Here is a 13,334-nt window from a genome sequence, read left to right on the forward strand (position 1 = left end):
TTAGTCAGATCCCAAAAGCTTATTCTCACCATTTCTTGGGGCTCCCTCTTTGACCCCTGCTGAGAGACAGCGGTAGCTAGCTGTGGCTGCAGCAGAAATATGTGGCAGAGAGTGTCCAGTCTGGGGGCAAAGTGTTTGGCAGCAGCCATTATCCAAGCAGGAGAGAGCTCAGCGACGGCACCCACGGAGGTCTGAAGCTCAGACACGCAGCCCAGCACGGCCCAGGTGAACACCTGGATTGTGTAAAGAAAGTAGAGACTGTTAGTGGCTGTTTCCCCAAAATAGGTTTCACCTAAATGTGTGACTCATAATGTCTGTACCCTCAGCTCGTCCTGGGACTTGATCTTCATAGAGAGCAGCAGGAAGTCTTGTAGGTAGTGGTGGCCGTACTCCGCCCGCTCGTCGTCGGAGAGTTTCTGTAAGTGACGGCCGAGCCTGCTGCTGGTGAAGGTGCTCACAAACTGGAGAATCCTCCCTGTTCCATCCTCTCTCGTTACTGAGGAACAGTCATAAGAGACAATGCCGTATTTATTTTTATCAAACATCACAGGTGTGTAGTATATAGCCGTACGTTCAAACTAGAGTTGTCAATCGATTAAAATAACGCTCCAAACTTCTGCTAAATTTTGGCGAGGAAAAACTGTCATGGCCATTTTCAAAGGGGTCCCTTGACCTCTGACCTCCAGATATGTGAATGCGTGAGGATTATTGTCCAAAAAAAGTCTGAAAAAGTCCAAAAAAAAAAAGTCTGAAAAAAGTCTGAAAATGTAAAAAAAAATATCCGAAAAAAAAAGTAAAAAAAATGTTTGAAAATGTTCAAAAAATATCTGAAAAAAAAAAATGTTAAAAAAAATAATTCTGAAAAATGTCCAAAAAATATATTAAAAAAAAGTCTGAAAAAAGTTTGAAAAATGTATAAAAAAAAAAGTCTGAAAATTATCTGAAAGTGTCAAACAAATATCCGAAAAATGTAAAAAAAAAATAAAAAAAATAAAATTCCACAAAATGTTTAAAAATGTCCGAAAAAAGTCTGAAAATGTAAAAAAAAAAAAAAAGTCTGGCGAGGAAAAACTGTCTGCAGTTTGCCATGTTATGATTGGAGCATATTGTTTTATGCTAAATGCAGTACCTGTGAGTGTTTCTGGACAATATCTGTCATTGTTTTGTGTTAATTGATTTACAATAGTAAATATATACATACATTTGCATAAAGCAGCATATTTGCCCACTCCCATGTTGATAAGAGGATTAAATACTTGACAAATCTCCCTTTAAGGTACATTTTGAACAGATAAATGTGCGATTAATTGCAATTAATCATGGACAACCATGCGCTTAATCACAATAAAATATTTTAATCGATTTACAGCCCTAATATATTATATAAAAACCTCTCATATCAAAACAAACCTGGCATGAATTCTGATTCTTCCCACAAGCTGTCAAGGTGCCTTGTGACAAGCCAGCTGAACGGAGCAGCGCAGGGTTGTTCTTCATCATCCAACATGAAGTAGTGATGAACAGGCACCTCCTGGTCTGACTCACTAGAAAAATATAATTATTTAAAGAAAAATTATGCCTTTTGTTGTTTAAAGTCACAGAGGGAATTATACAGAAGACGTAATCCACAGTACCTTGGCTTCTGGGGAGGTGTTAGTGCTAAAATCTGTGAATCTGCCAGGATGTCCAACCACAGCTTTATCAGGCCCTGGCTGAGCCTGCCATCAGAGAGCAGGTCCAGATTTGCATACCGATCCATCACCTCCAACATGCTGGCCAAGGTCGGAGTCACGGTGGACTGGAGGCAGCGCCACAGGGTATGTCTGACGGACACAAAAGAAAGCCGCACTCGATCAAATCAGTGACTGGAGCCAAATTCATACCAAAAACAATCACTAGGTCATTGTCCAGTTAATCTTTATTGTAACGTTGTCAAGTTGTCCTGCTGAATAACTTTACCTCAGAGTGCCTCCCTCCTGCAGAGCCTGGCGTTTCTTGGCCTCTCTGTTCACCCACTCCTTCGGAGAGCCCATCATTTCTTCTCTCTGAGCCAGAGCCTCTGTCAGTCTACTCAACAACACCTCCTGAAAGTGAGCTGTAATAAAGAATATACCAGTTGACATCAATCAGAAACACATTAGAGATGCAGCAAGACTGGTAGCTTTGCTTTGAACATGTATTTCCCTCTTCTATAGTCCAATCATGATTCCTCACAGTGCTGGGCATCATATCGATATCGTGATGTGAGACTAGATATCGTGTTAGATTTTAGATATTGTAATAAAGCATAAATGTTGTCTTCTCCTGGTTTTAAAGCTGAATTACAGTAAAGTGATCTAATTTTCTAGACTCTGTTCTGTTGTTCTACTGTCCTTTACCCGCTTAGTCATTATATCCACATTACTGATGACTATTAATCAAAAAGGTCTTTAAGAAAATATTTTCTTAAAGTCCATTAACCTAAAATATTATTGCAATATCGATATCAAGGTAGTTGGTCAAAAATTTTTTTTTTACATGCGCACCTCTCTATGAACATAAAATATGTTTATATTTGACCTATATACATTTATCTACACACAAAAAAAATAATTTTAATAAATAAAAAATGTTAACAAACAATAAGTTTAAAAAAACATAAATTAATATATATATATATATATATATATATATATATATATATATATATATAATAAATAAATGTTTTTTATATTATTAACATTTTTAATTTATTACACTTATATTTTTTGTGTGTAGATAAGTAATATGTTAAATATGTTAATAAAATATTATAAATATAAATAATTTCCATTTTTTATTTATGTTTTTTAATGTTATTTTTATTAACATTTTTTATTTATAAAATTAATTGTTTGTGTATATATATATGATCCACTTAATTTGGATTATTATTATTTATTTAGTTAGTTTTATTTAGCACAATAGTTAATGTCTGTGTATAAGTGTGAAAGTATGTAAAGGTATGTAAGCATCTACCAGTATGCTAGTTGTTCAGTGTTTGTCATATTTTGTGTATAAATATTTGCTTAAAAGTTGGGAAAGAAATCCATAAAAATATCTGAATAATGAAAGAATGTATTTGCTCCGATCAGAGTCAGATGTTGGCTTCTTATAGACAAAATGAATAACACCATAATTCACAAAGAAAGTGATGATATTAATGTACAAACTAAAATCATTCTCAGATGACTACAGTATATTTACCTCCTATTTGCACTCGACCAGTTCCCAGGAGAGTCAGAAGGAGGTGCATCCGCTGCATGCTTCGCGACGTCACACCATCGGGGTCCCTCAGCAAACCCACAGCTTTCTGGATACATGATCTCACTAAGGACAGGCTGTGGAGGTGAGCTCTATCGCCCTGGACACAAACACAATTACATTAACATTAAAAACTAAGATTTGTTTTACGCTGACACATATAAAGGAACATTATTTACTTTTAAACTCATATCTGTATCTACCTGAGAGTCTTTCCTTTTCCTCGCTGTTTCTCCATCTTCATGGTGTTCTGTTAAAGATCAAGAATACTGATTATTTTACAGCCTAGAGAACAGTGACACCACTTCCTCTCCCGTTTGTATTACAAAACACTTGTTAATATAGTCTCTACCTGACAGTGCAGGGTTGAGTAGGCTGCTAATGAGAGTTCCACAGAAAACCAACAGGTTCAGGCTCATGTCCTCTGAATCCCTCAGGTCATCAATATGCACTGAGTGCCAAACTCCTTTAATGCAAAAGACAAAACGTGGTTTTAATTTTGTTATACGTCATGTATAATACAGTCAGCAAATAACTGTATTGCAATAAAAATCATATTCCACTTAGAACTCACCTCCTTGGAAACCAATGTACTGAGACTGACTTGGGATCCTTGAAACCTTCACAATGAAAATCACCCAACAGTTCTGATCCTCCAGTGACATCAAGTAATTCATGGTGCAATATCTGGAGACAGATGAAATCATAAACACATCTGATCTGAAACACCTGCATTTCCCACTGAGCGTGCATACGATCATATTGCAATCTGATCAGGATCTTGACATTGAACCCTACTTCGCTGATGCTATGAGCTCATCGCTGCAGTGGGATTCCTCGAGGTCCATCTGGATCAACAGGATGTGAAGAGACTGGCCAGCATCTTGAAGGAAGCCCCTTTACACAGAAAGGAGAGTAAGGGGAACATTAAAGGAGCAGTGTGCGGTTTTTTTATGTGGTTACCTATCTGGTGCAAGCTGACCTTGTCATAATCTGAACTGTGATAAAGAGGAAGTTGCCCAAACGCCCACAAAATAATTACTCCTTTGTTTTGCACTATACAAAGCAGAGAGCAGCAACAGTAGCCCAGAATGAACAAACCAAACACTGGCTCTACAGAGAGGCTTTCATGTTCTCTAAAGTAGTGTTATTATGGTAAGCGAGGCGAACGGTGTTACCAGGGTTTTGCACTCGGCAGCTCACGTTACCTCAGTCTTGGACTCTTTCCAAGGAGTGAGCAGAAGGGTACTCAGTTGGTTGCAATCTGCAACCACACCACTAGATCCCCCTAAATGCTACACACTGTGCCTTTAAAATACATAAATAAAATTTTAAAAAAGCCATGCTGCTGTTATCTGAATGGTTTGTACCGTATCTTGTTGCAGAAGGAGACCTCAGTGTCAAACTGGTGGAGCGAGAGCAGGAGGATCCTGTCCGTATGCAGTCCTAGAGAATGGGCTACGACCCTGACATCTGCTCTGGTTAGCAAGCTGGAGAATGTAGTAATCTGTGCAAAAAAAAACACAAAGCAGACAGTGACGTCAACAATTTGTAAAGCTTGTAAAGAAGTGATGAGAACAAAATTGGAGCAGTAATTTGTGGCTTACCTCTAGAAACTTGCTGGACCCCTGGTGCTCGTTCAGGCAGTCTTGCAGGAAGTCTCGGAGGCATTGGTGATGCTGTTGCTGGAAGTACATTCTCTGGAGTTTCTCCTTCTCTTGGTTTGCTAAATCTGAACACTTGAGCCTCACAACAGCGTCAGGGGTGGCACAGTTCAACAACAGACATTTGGCTAAATCGAAGAGGACTTCTTCCTCGTTTTCCCCAACTGCGTTTTCTGTCTCCATCATTTCTTCGCTCTCAGACATCTCTTTGTTCTCGCCATCACATACCTCAGTGGATTCATCAGCATTCTCGTCCATAGACTCAATTTCTTGCTCTTTTCCAGCAATCTCTACGTCCATTGCATCACCCAACTGATCATCCTCCTTATCAGTTACCTCTTTCTGTTCGTTGGAGTTTGATTCAAGTGTTTTGTTTGGTTCTTCCAGTGAGTCATCTTTTCCATTCTCTTGATGTCGTCTTACTGCATCGTGTTCAACGTTTAGTGCTCTCCTTTCTAGTGCTTGCAAGAGAGCGCTGGCACAGGCATCGCCATGGTAGCCGACAAAAATGTCAGACAGCTTGAAATCCTCCGAGGCCTCACCTGAGAATTCCTTCACCCACTCCTTCAGTTTGTGGAGAACCCTGTGTTGCCATGGTTCCAGGTCGGTACTCCTATCCACCCTGTGTTTTTCAAGCCTGTTGATGAGGGGCATGGGAAAGTGCTCATAGACCTTCTTCTGGTCCTCCACTACCACCAGTCTGAAGTTTGTATGGACACGACATTTGACTCTGTGGGAGCCGAGTCCAAGATCAACGTATTGCTGCTTACTGAGGTAAACATAGTACTGGTTCAAGGCATCGTAGAGGCTTTCGTAAAGATTTTGCATGTTGAGGAGGATGACAGTGCGCCCGGTCTCCATGCAGGTTTTCACCCGGTTAACGTTTCGGCAGATTTGGGCATATTCCTGATCCTTTGGGAATCCCGAGCCAAAGATTATTTCAGGCGGTTGATAGTCTCCTTTGGCAAAGATTTGTTGCTGAAGGATATGGAGAGCTGCATTGTTGGTGGTCAGCAAAAGGAGGTAACGGCTCTCATGGTTGGTGTCATGGTCAAGATTCCTTTTCACCATTTGCAAGGTGCTTGGTCTGGGAATTTCCATCAAGTTTTGGAGAACCTCTTGGAAAAATACGACCGGGTCAAAACCCTCTGGTTGTCCACTGAAGTTGCGCAAGATGGCCTCTACCAACTGTCCGCCATCTGGCTCTTGTTGTGTTGATTTGACTGCGGCAAAGAGCATTTTGACAAGGCTATAATAATCCCTTAGACCAAAGAACTGATTCTTTGTGGTCTCATTACAGATTCTCAAGAAGGCCTTTGCCAAAGATGGGAACAGGTGTATGATTTGCAGGAGAATTTGTTTTGAGGAGGAACAAATTCCCTTGGCAGTTTCCACAAGTTCGTCCTCACTCGGATCCCATCGCGACACAAATATTCCTCTGTTCATCTTTGCTGGGTCAAGGGCCCAGTTGGAAATGCCAACAAAGCCGACCTTCATGTGTGGATCTGGCTTGTCATTGTCAATGCAACCATCCTCCAAGAGAGGATGAAGGGTCTTCAGGGGCATCTGAGGAGAATCTTCTGCGAGTCCTATCTCATCAAGCACCACCACCGACACATATTCGTCCATGTTTTTGTCCTTCTGGAAACGGGCACAGTTCTTGAATGTCCCTATGATGCCCTCTGGACTTGAGTGAGGACTGCACTGGAAGGAGACCATGTGAACTTGCTTGAGTTTCTTGAATAGTTCACAGTGGGAGTTCTGGCCCTGCATGGCATCAGCAACCACTGTTTTAGCAAGCGACTTGGAGCTGCCTGGCTTGCCAACCACAAAGAGTGGGATCCTGAGCTCAATGCAAACCACCATGAGAAACACATTCTCTTTGAGTGCAACATTTTTGGCAATGGTCTCCCTTGTCTTTATGTTCTGAAGGAAGAAGTCCTGACAGGATGAAATCTCTTCCTGCAATGCTGTCGGAGAGCAGAGAGGATTTGGGAAGTGCTGACAAATTACAGAGAGGTACTGCTCTTTGTCCACCAGAGACGGGTAGTAGCAGACTCCAACTGAAAGAATCAAGCACTTCAGTGTTTTATGAGCCGCGTTGAGATGAGAGCAGTTGTTGAAAAGGACCTCGTTATGCTGGTAAAACCAAACTAGCACTTTCATGGACCTCTCCACATCTCTGAGACTCACAAAACTGCACTCATTTTTCCGACTTCGCATGTATTCCTGGGAGGTTGCCAGCACTTTTGAAATGATGTCCCTGCAGACCACTGGCAAACGATGGTCGTCAACTTGCTTCTTGACGATCTGTTTGATGTAGGAAAGTTCAGTTGAATCACTCAACTGACCAAAGTCCCACACCAAAGAGACCATGCTTGGAGGCAGAGGATGAACTCTGTACACCAGCTGCCGCAGAGGGACTTTGCCAAGGCGGTCTTCTGTTTCATCTGCCTTCACCCTGTATCCTAAACCAGCACGTTCCAAACGTTTCACCATTTCAGGTGAGTGCTTCCTGTAAGGGTTGCAAGCAGCTATTATTTTCAAGCCACTGTCTGTCTTCAGAGGTTCCCCTTTCATTGAGTGGTCACACAGGACTTCCTTGATGGCAAAAATGGCCTCTGTGGTGTTGCCTTCGTCAAAGAACAAAATGGTGTCCAGCTTGTGCATTCTGCGGTTCCTTTCAGCAAGCTTCTCTGCCTCCCTCACCTTCCTGTAGATCATCTCTGCTGTAGTTCCACCATGTACCTTGACAAGCACCATGTTCTCTACTGGTTTTCCCTCCCTCTGCAGAGTACAAAGGAAACGGACTAATCTGGTCTTTCCACAGCCGGTCTCTCCCATGATGACAACTGGAATTCCACACCGGAATCTCATGTGAATGGCCAACATCTTCATCACGTTGTCGGCAGTGAGCTCGTATGTTGGGTCTGGATCAAAATTTCTGTCCGTTATTCCTTTCTCTGCACCGACAACGCATGAAATCCTTTTGATTTTGTCCGGCCGTTCCAACTGATCAAAGTCTTCAGTGAGAGAGATCCTTTGCCGTTCCAGATCTTGAAAAAGGTTTTGTGACATCACATCTTCTATCAGGACCTTGTGGCTTCGAGGATCAACAGCATCGAGCGTGTTTCCTCTTTGACGTATCACATTGAAGCCGAGGAAAGACATTGACCAGCGGTCCGCATTAAAGAAAATGTATGGATGAGACTCATTTTCCCAATGCTTACGAATTGTCAGACGGGCAACGATGTCGTCCTCCAGACTGTCATCAATGTGCAGCATGGGACTTTCATCAGATGTGTTCAGAGATGGCGAGGCAAAATCTCTTGACATTAGAATCATGAACTTCACGATGAAGCCCTTGAAACCAGGCAGCTGGTCAGCCAGATAATCTGGATCACAGAAGACTGAGTTCTCACAGTCTTTCAGTTGCACATTGAGGAACCAGGAGAAGTTCTTCAGCTCAGCCCAAGATGGATCTTTCATTCCACAGTATGCCAGAAAGTGATCGACACAGTCAACGGGATCCCCCATTGTGGATCCTTCCTGGTAGTTGAAACGATCCAGATTCTTTCTCTGGTTGTAGAGCTTTAAGTACTGATAGGGTCTTTGAATCCCCTCGCTGCAAAACTCCTGCTCATCCATGAGTGGATCAAGGGTCGGTTTTGTTTTACTGGCCAACAACTTCTTCACCTCTTTTGGAGGTCTACAATGGATGGTAGGCAGAATGTCAAGAAGTCCAAGCTTCACCTGTGTGAGCAAATTAAGCACAGAGGTCATTTTTGTAATTTTGCTTTACATTCAAAAAGGGGCAGAACCCCCTAATCTGAAACTTTCAATGCTAAATTTTGACGAGGAAAAACTGTCATGTCCATTTTCAAAGGGGTCTCTTGACCTCTGACCTCCAGATATGTGAATGTAAATGGGTTCTATGGGTACCCACGAGTCTCCCCTTTACAGACATGCCCACTTTATGATAATCACATGCAGTTTGGGGCAAGTCATAGTCAAGTCAGCACACTGACACACTGACAGCTGTTGTTGCCTGTTGGGCTGCAGTTTGCCATGTTATGATTGAAGCATATTGTTTTATGCTAAATGCAGTATCTGTGAGGGTTTCTGGACAATATCGGTCATTGTTTTGTGTTGTTAATTGATTTCCAATAATAAATATAAACATACATTTGCATAAAGCAGCATATTTGTCCACTCCCATGTTGATAAGAGTAATAAAGTCAAAGACAGCTAAAGACAAAAGCCAGCTGTTAGTGGGTTTTTTGTCAGGTGGGATTTGGGTTTAAAGCACACTGCACTTGTGTCAGACTTCATCCACTTATATCTAGATAGAATATGTGATGGGTAAGTCAAATGAAATCAGAGAACAAAAAGACACTAATACCTCTTTTGGCTGGTTTTGAGAAGGGTTGTTTGATCTCAGGACCTCAACAGTGATCAAATGAGCAACATTTCTTCTCCACAGCATGCCATGGCTGTCGCTCAAACAGCCCAGAACCAGCAGATGGAACAGGAGCTCCTCCAGACCTGAACGAACCTGAATGGGGAACAAGAGTGAAGAAAACTCTCAAGTACAACCAACAACAGCAGCAAGTGATCTGCAGAGATACAGTACATGCATGCATACTTACTCCAGCGGTGTCAATGTGCAGGAGAACAGGGTCCTGCTCTCTCAGTGGTGCCAGTTGCTCTGATAGACTCTTGATCAAGGAGTCGATGTCAACACATGGCTCAATCAGTCTGATCCTGATGTGTTTGGCTCTGGGAGATTTCTGCTGGAACTTCTCAAACAAACGATCCACATAAAGGGATTTCCCTAAAGATAGACGAAAAGATTTACTCCGTCAAAAACTGTTCCATGAATCAATTTCAATGTTTGATTTAATGTAGGGCTGTCAAAGTTAACGCCATGATAACGCAAATTCATTTTAACGCCACTAATTTTAACTAAATTAATTGACTAGTTCTCACTGAAGCTTCGAAGCCCAAAAAATGATATTCGGGACAGCCCTACATTTTCATAATATGCCAGTTTGGGTCACCCTTACCAACTGCAGGGCGCACAGAAGACACCGTCCAGACTGAGAGCCGATCAGGAGAAACCTGCGCGACCGCGTTCTGTGGGAGCGTGTTCTGAGTGAAGTGGTGATGGAGATATTTCCTGGCAGTCGCAGCTGTCAGACTCATTCCAGCCTGCACTTTGTCATTGCTGAAGAAAGAGGGCACATATCTGTGCTGGTGCACAACCGGACTGACTATTATCAAGCGATAACGCGGGTTGGCGCTCTTCTCGAGACACTCAAAGAGCTCCCCCAAAGCCACGCTGACGTCATATCCCAGCAGCCCCGGGTTGACGAGAGAGTATATCTTGTTCCAGTTGCGTCCGGAGCCTTGGCCGAGAGCTCGGCGGAGGAAGATCTCCACCTCTTCTTCTGTGGTTTCCTCTCTGCAGACTAGAACCTCGTCAGTAGACGGCAGAGGCTGCTCTGGACTCTGCATGTAAAAAGACAGGATGGTGGTGAAAACCTCTGCACTGGGACAAAGCACCAGATTGGGTTTCCCCTCCTGGAGAACCGGAGGAAGGTTCCTGATCATGTGCTGCTGGTTCATTTCAGAGAGGCACAAGAGGAAGTGGGCCAGAGACGAGACGTCTAAGTACTCATTGAGGTACCGCGGCATGTCATCCTTGAATTTACACCAGAGTTGTTCAAGATCCTCATCGTCACATTTCATGACATCATCATCTTCATCCTCTGAAGAAAACTCCATCAAATCACGAGCCTCTTCCACGTCCTCTTCAGTGTGTCCTGGCGTTACGTCCATGGAAGGAACCAACAACACTTCTTCTTCATCATCAAACTCAACATCTTCCACTTCATCAGCCTTTAAAATCATACTTGCTGCATTAGTGTAAGCGACTCTGACATCAGTCAGCGTGCACTGAGACTTTACGGGAAAAAGTAAAAGCCATAACTGTGGAGGAGCCGGCGCCTGCTGTTGACACACTCGGTGTATCCAGTGGCAGAGGTACACCATCTGCTCTGAGGTGTAGTGGTTCAGCAAGTTGAAGTTGGAGCGCATCTCACTGATGAAGGAGCGCCACTCCTTCTGGCAGCTATCCATGGAGTGAGCCAGCTGTTGCAGCTTCTCTGTCACCTCGCCGTCGTACGCCATCTCTTTACCCTGCAGGGATAGGAAGGTGGATTTGATGCACGGCTGCTGTTGAGGGCAGCACTGGACCTCGGCATGCCAGTCCCTGAAGAGCATGTTGCCGGATGTTTGCATCTGGAGAAGGATGGCGCCCAGTCGCTGAACTCCTTCAAAAACCTGCAGCACACGTGGACAAGAGAGAAGGCATTCATTCAGTTCATCTCAACAGACAGACCACACAAATCTTTAACTTTCTTTGGTTAAAGCTACATTTCAAATGATTATATAGAGGATAAAGACATAAAGGGTGCACTAAAATCTCCAGAGGCCTGTAATACAAAGCCAGTTCAACATACCCAGGGTATCTTCTCCTTATCTGGCTTAACTAACCCTAACAACAGCGATCCTGCTAAGCAACGACGCTGGTTATCAACTCGGTAAATCGGTGTTTGCAGCATGTGACCAATCACAAACATGGACAAGTCTACTGTCAGCAGAGCGGCACATTTTACAAACCAAGAGCAAACTATAATAATAGACAAAAACGAAGAAGTTAAACACATAATCCAGACTAAAAGTAACACAGTCAATGCTGACAAATGCCAAATTCTTCTTGTCTGAAGAAGAGCTTGGGCTCGAAACGTCACTTACGAAGATGTGCCAATAAATTGCACTCTAAGGGAGCTACGACGTGCGAACCTTCTTCTACATTTTACATAGAGACAGACAACCATTCACGCTCACATTCACACTTACCGGCAATTTAGAGTCAGTGATTTATCATAAAGTGGGCATGTCTGTAAAGGGGAGACTCGGGGTACCCATAGAACCCATTTTCATTCACACATCTGGAGGTCAGAGGTCAAGGGACTCCTTTGAAAATAGCCATGACAGTTTTTCCTCGTCAAAATTTAGCACAAGTTTGGAGCGTTACTTAGCCTCCTTGGTGTGACATGGTTGGTATCAATGGATTCTTTAGGTTTTCTAGTTTCATATGATACCAGTATCTTCACTCTAGTTTTAAAACTGATCCCGCTACAACCTAACAAGTTGCAAGTTGCGTTAATACGTAAAAGAAACGTGTTATTATCAAGTTAACTCTGACAGCCCTAGTTCAAACATCATCTAAATAACCTCTCACCACTGTACATCGTGCAGAAAGCTTCACTAAACTGTCTCCTATAAAAGCCGCTGACCTCTGTGAACCTGTTGACCTGCTCTCTGCCGTGCTCCCCTTTGGACGACATGAGCATGAGTTTGTTCTGCAGCTCCAGCAGCTCCTCCAGCTTGTAGCTCTTCTCCTCGGAGCCCCTTTTCACCGTGACGTGCACCATGTTCTGCACACACCTCTGCAAGCAAATCATAAATATAGCTTAAATCATTAAGATGGATTCAGTCAGCAACATATCTTTTAATGTTGGTCCACTTGCCTTCTCTGTGTTGTGATCGGACCATCCGATGTGATAAACTCCATGAGCATTAATAGAAGAAGCCAGGGAGAGAGAGGACTGCTCCACGGAGCCGTGGGTCTCCTTCAGATCTTTCAGCCAGCTCAGCAAGCGAGTCGACTCTCTCTGTAAAACAGGACCATCATTATCACTTGGTCACAGTAACGCTGCTTTATGTTCTGCCTATAAATAAGGGAGAGGTCATTACCAGTTTGTCTGGTAGCTTCTCATCTCTGTTTTGGGTGTCCCAGACCTGCTGAGCACACCTCATGAAGTCCTTGAAGCCAGCCTGAGGGGAGAGGGAGTAGAGCAGCGGGGCGTAGCCCATCGCTGCATCGTGGAAACAGGCCACCTGGTCGATCTCCGTGTCGTTCTCTCCAGCAGATATGGAGGCCAGGTCCACATACACCTTCACGTCGCTCATATCTGTAGAGGGGACAGAGCGGTGAGCAGGCAGGCGTCGTCTACAAAAACTAAAGACAATTTCTCTTTTTCCTCACTTTTAAGGTTCTCTTTGACCCAGCTGACCAGAGTCTGGCTCGCTAGGAACTCTTCCAGACAGGCAGTGTGCTGCTTGGTGACTGTGGAGAGTTGGCGTTTGGCACGAAGCAGGTCATCACTGAGGGAGCCCAGGGCCCTCTGCTTAAACGAGTCTTCTTCCTGTTACACAGCCGAGCACATAAATAAAAGATTATTATTAGTCAAGAGAAAAAGCTTCTGCTAGACCAGAGTCTACAACCTTTACTATCAAAAGAGCCATTTTAGGCAAAAT

General features: G+C 43.3%; 1 protein-coding gene across 2 annotated transcripts in view; it reads right to left on the bottom strand.

Moving 5' to 3' along the window:
- Window positions 1-13,334, bottom strand: part of rnf213b (ring finger protein 213b) — a 42,930-nt gene that overhangs the window by 17,192 nt on the left and 12,404 nt on the right. For both annotated transcript variants that reach the window (XM_074620787.1, XM_074620788.1), the window contains exons 19-37: window positions 13,063-13,222; window positions 12,771-12,988; window positions 12,545-12,688; window positions 12,311-12,463; window positions 10,013-11,291; window positions 9,596-9,780; window positions 9,349-9,501; window positions 4,890-8,699; window positions 4,653-4,789; window positions 4,081-4,179; window positions 3,857-3,969; window positions 3,635-3,748; window positions 3,486-3,532; window positions 3,226-3,382; window positions 1,960-2,095; window positions 1,635-1,823; window positions 1,411-1,544; window positions 321-496; window positions 30-233 (exon numbers count right to left, since the gene is read on the bottom strand). In XM_074620787.1, coding sequence (XP_074476888.1) covers window positions 30-233; window positions 321-496; window positions 1,411-1,544; window positions 1,635-1,823; window positions 1,960-2,095; window positions 3,226-3,382; window positions 3,486-3,532; window positions 3,635-3,748; window positions 3,857-3,969; window positions 4,081-4,179; window positions 4,653-4,789; window positions 4,890-8,699; window positions 9,349-9,501; window positions 9,596-9,780; window positions 10,013-11,291; window positions 12,311-12,463; window positions 12,545-12,688; window positions 12,771-12,988; window positions 13,063-13,222 — 7,608 coding nt within the window. The remainder of the gene's footprint in view (window positions 1-29; window positions 234-320; window positions 497-1,410; window positions 1,545-1,634; window positions 1,824-1,959; window positions 2,096-3,225; window positions 3,383-3,485; window positions 3,533-3,634; window positions 3,749-3,856; window positions 3,970-4,080; window positions 4,180-4,652; window positions 4,790-4,889; window positions 8,700-9,348; window positions 9,502-9,595; window positions 9,781-10,012; window positions 11,292-12,310; window positions 12,464-12,544; window positions 12,689-12,770; window positions 12,989-13,062; window positions 13,223-13,334) is intronic.

This window comes from Sebastes fasciatus, chromosome 20 (assembly GCF_043250625.1).
Source record: "Sebastes fasciatus isolate fSebFas1 chromosome 20, fSebFas1.pri, whole genome shotgun sequence".
Taxonomy (NCBI): Eukaryota; Metazoa; Chordata; class Actinopteri; order Perciformes; family Sebastidae; genus Sebastes; species Sebastes fasciatus.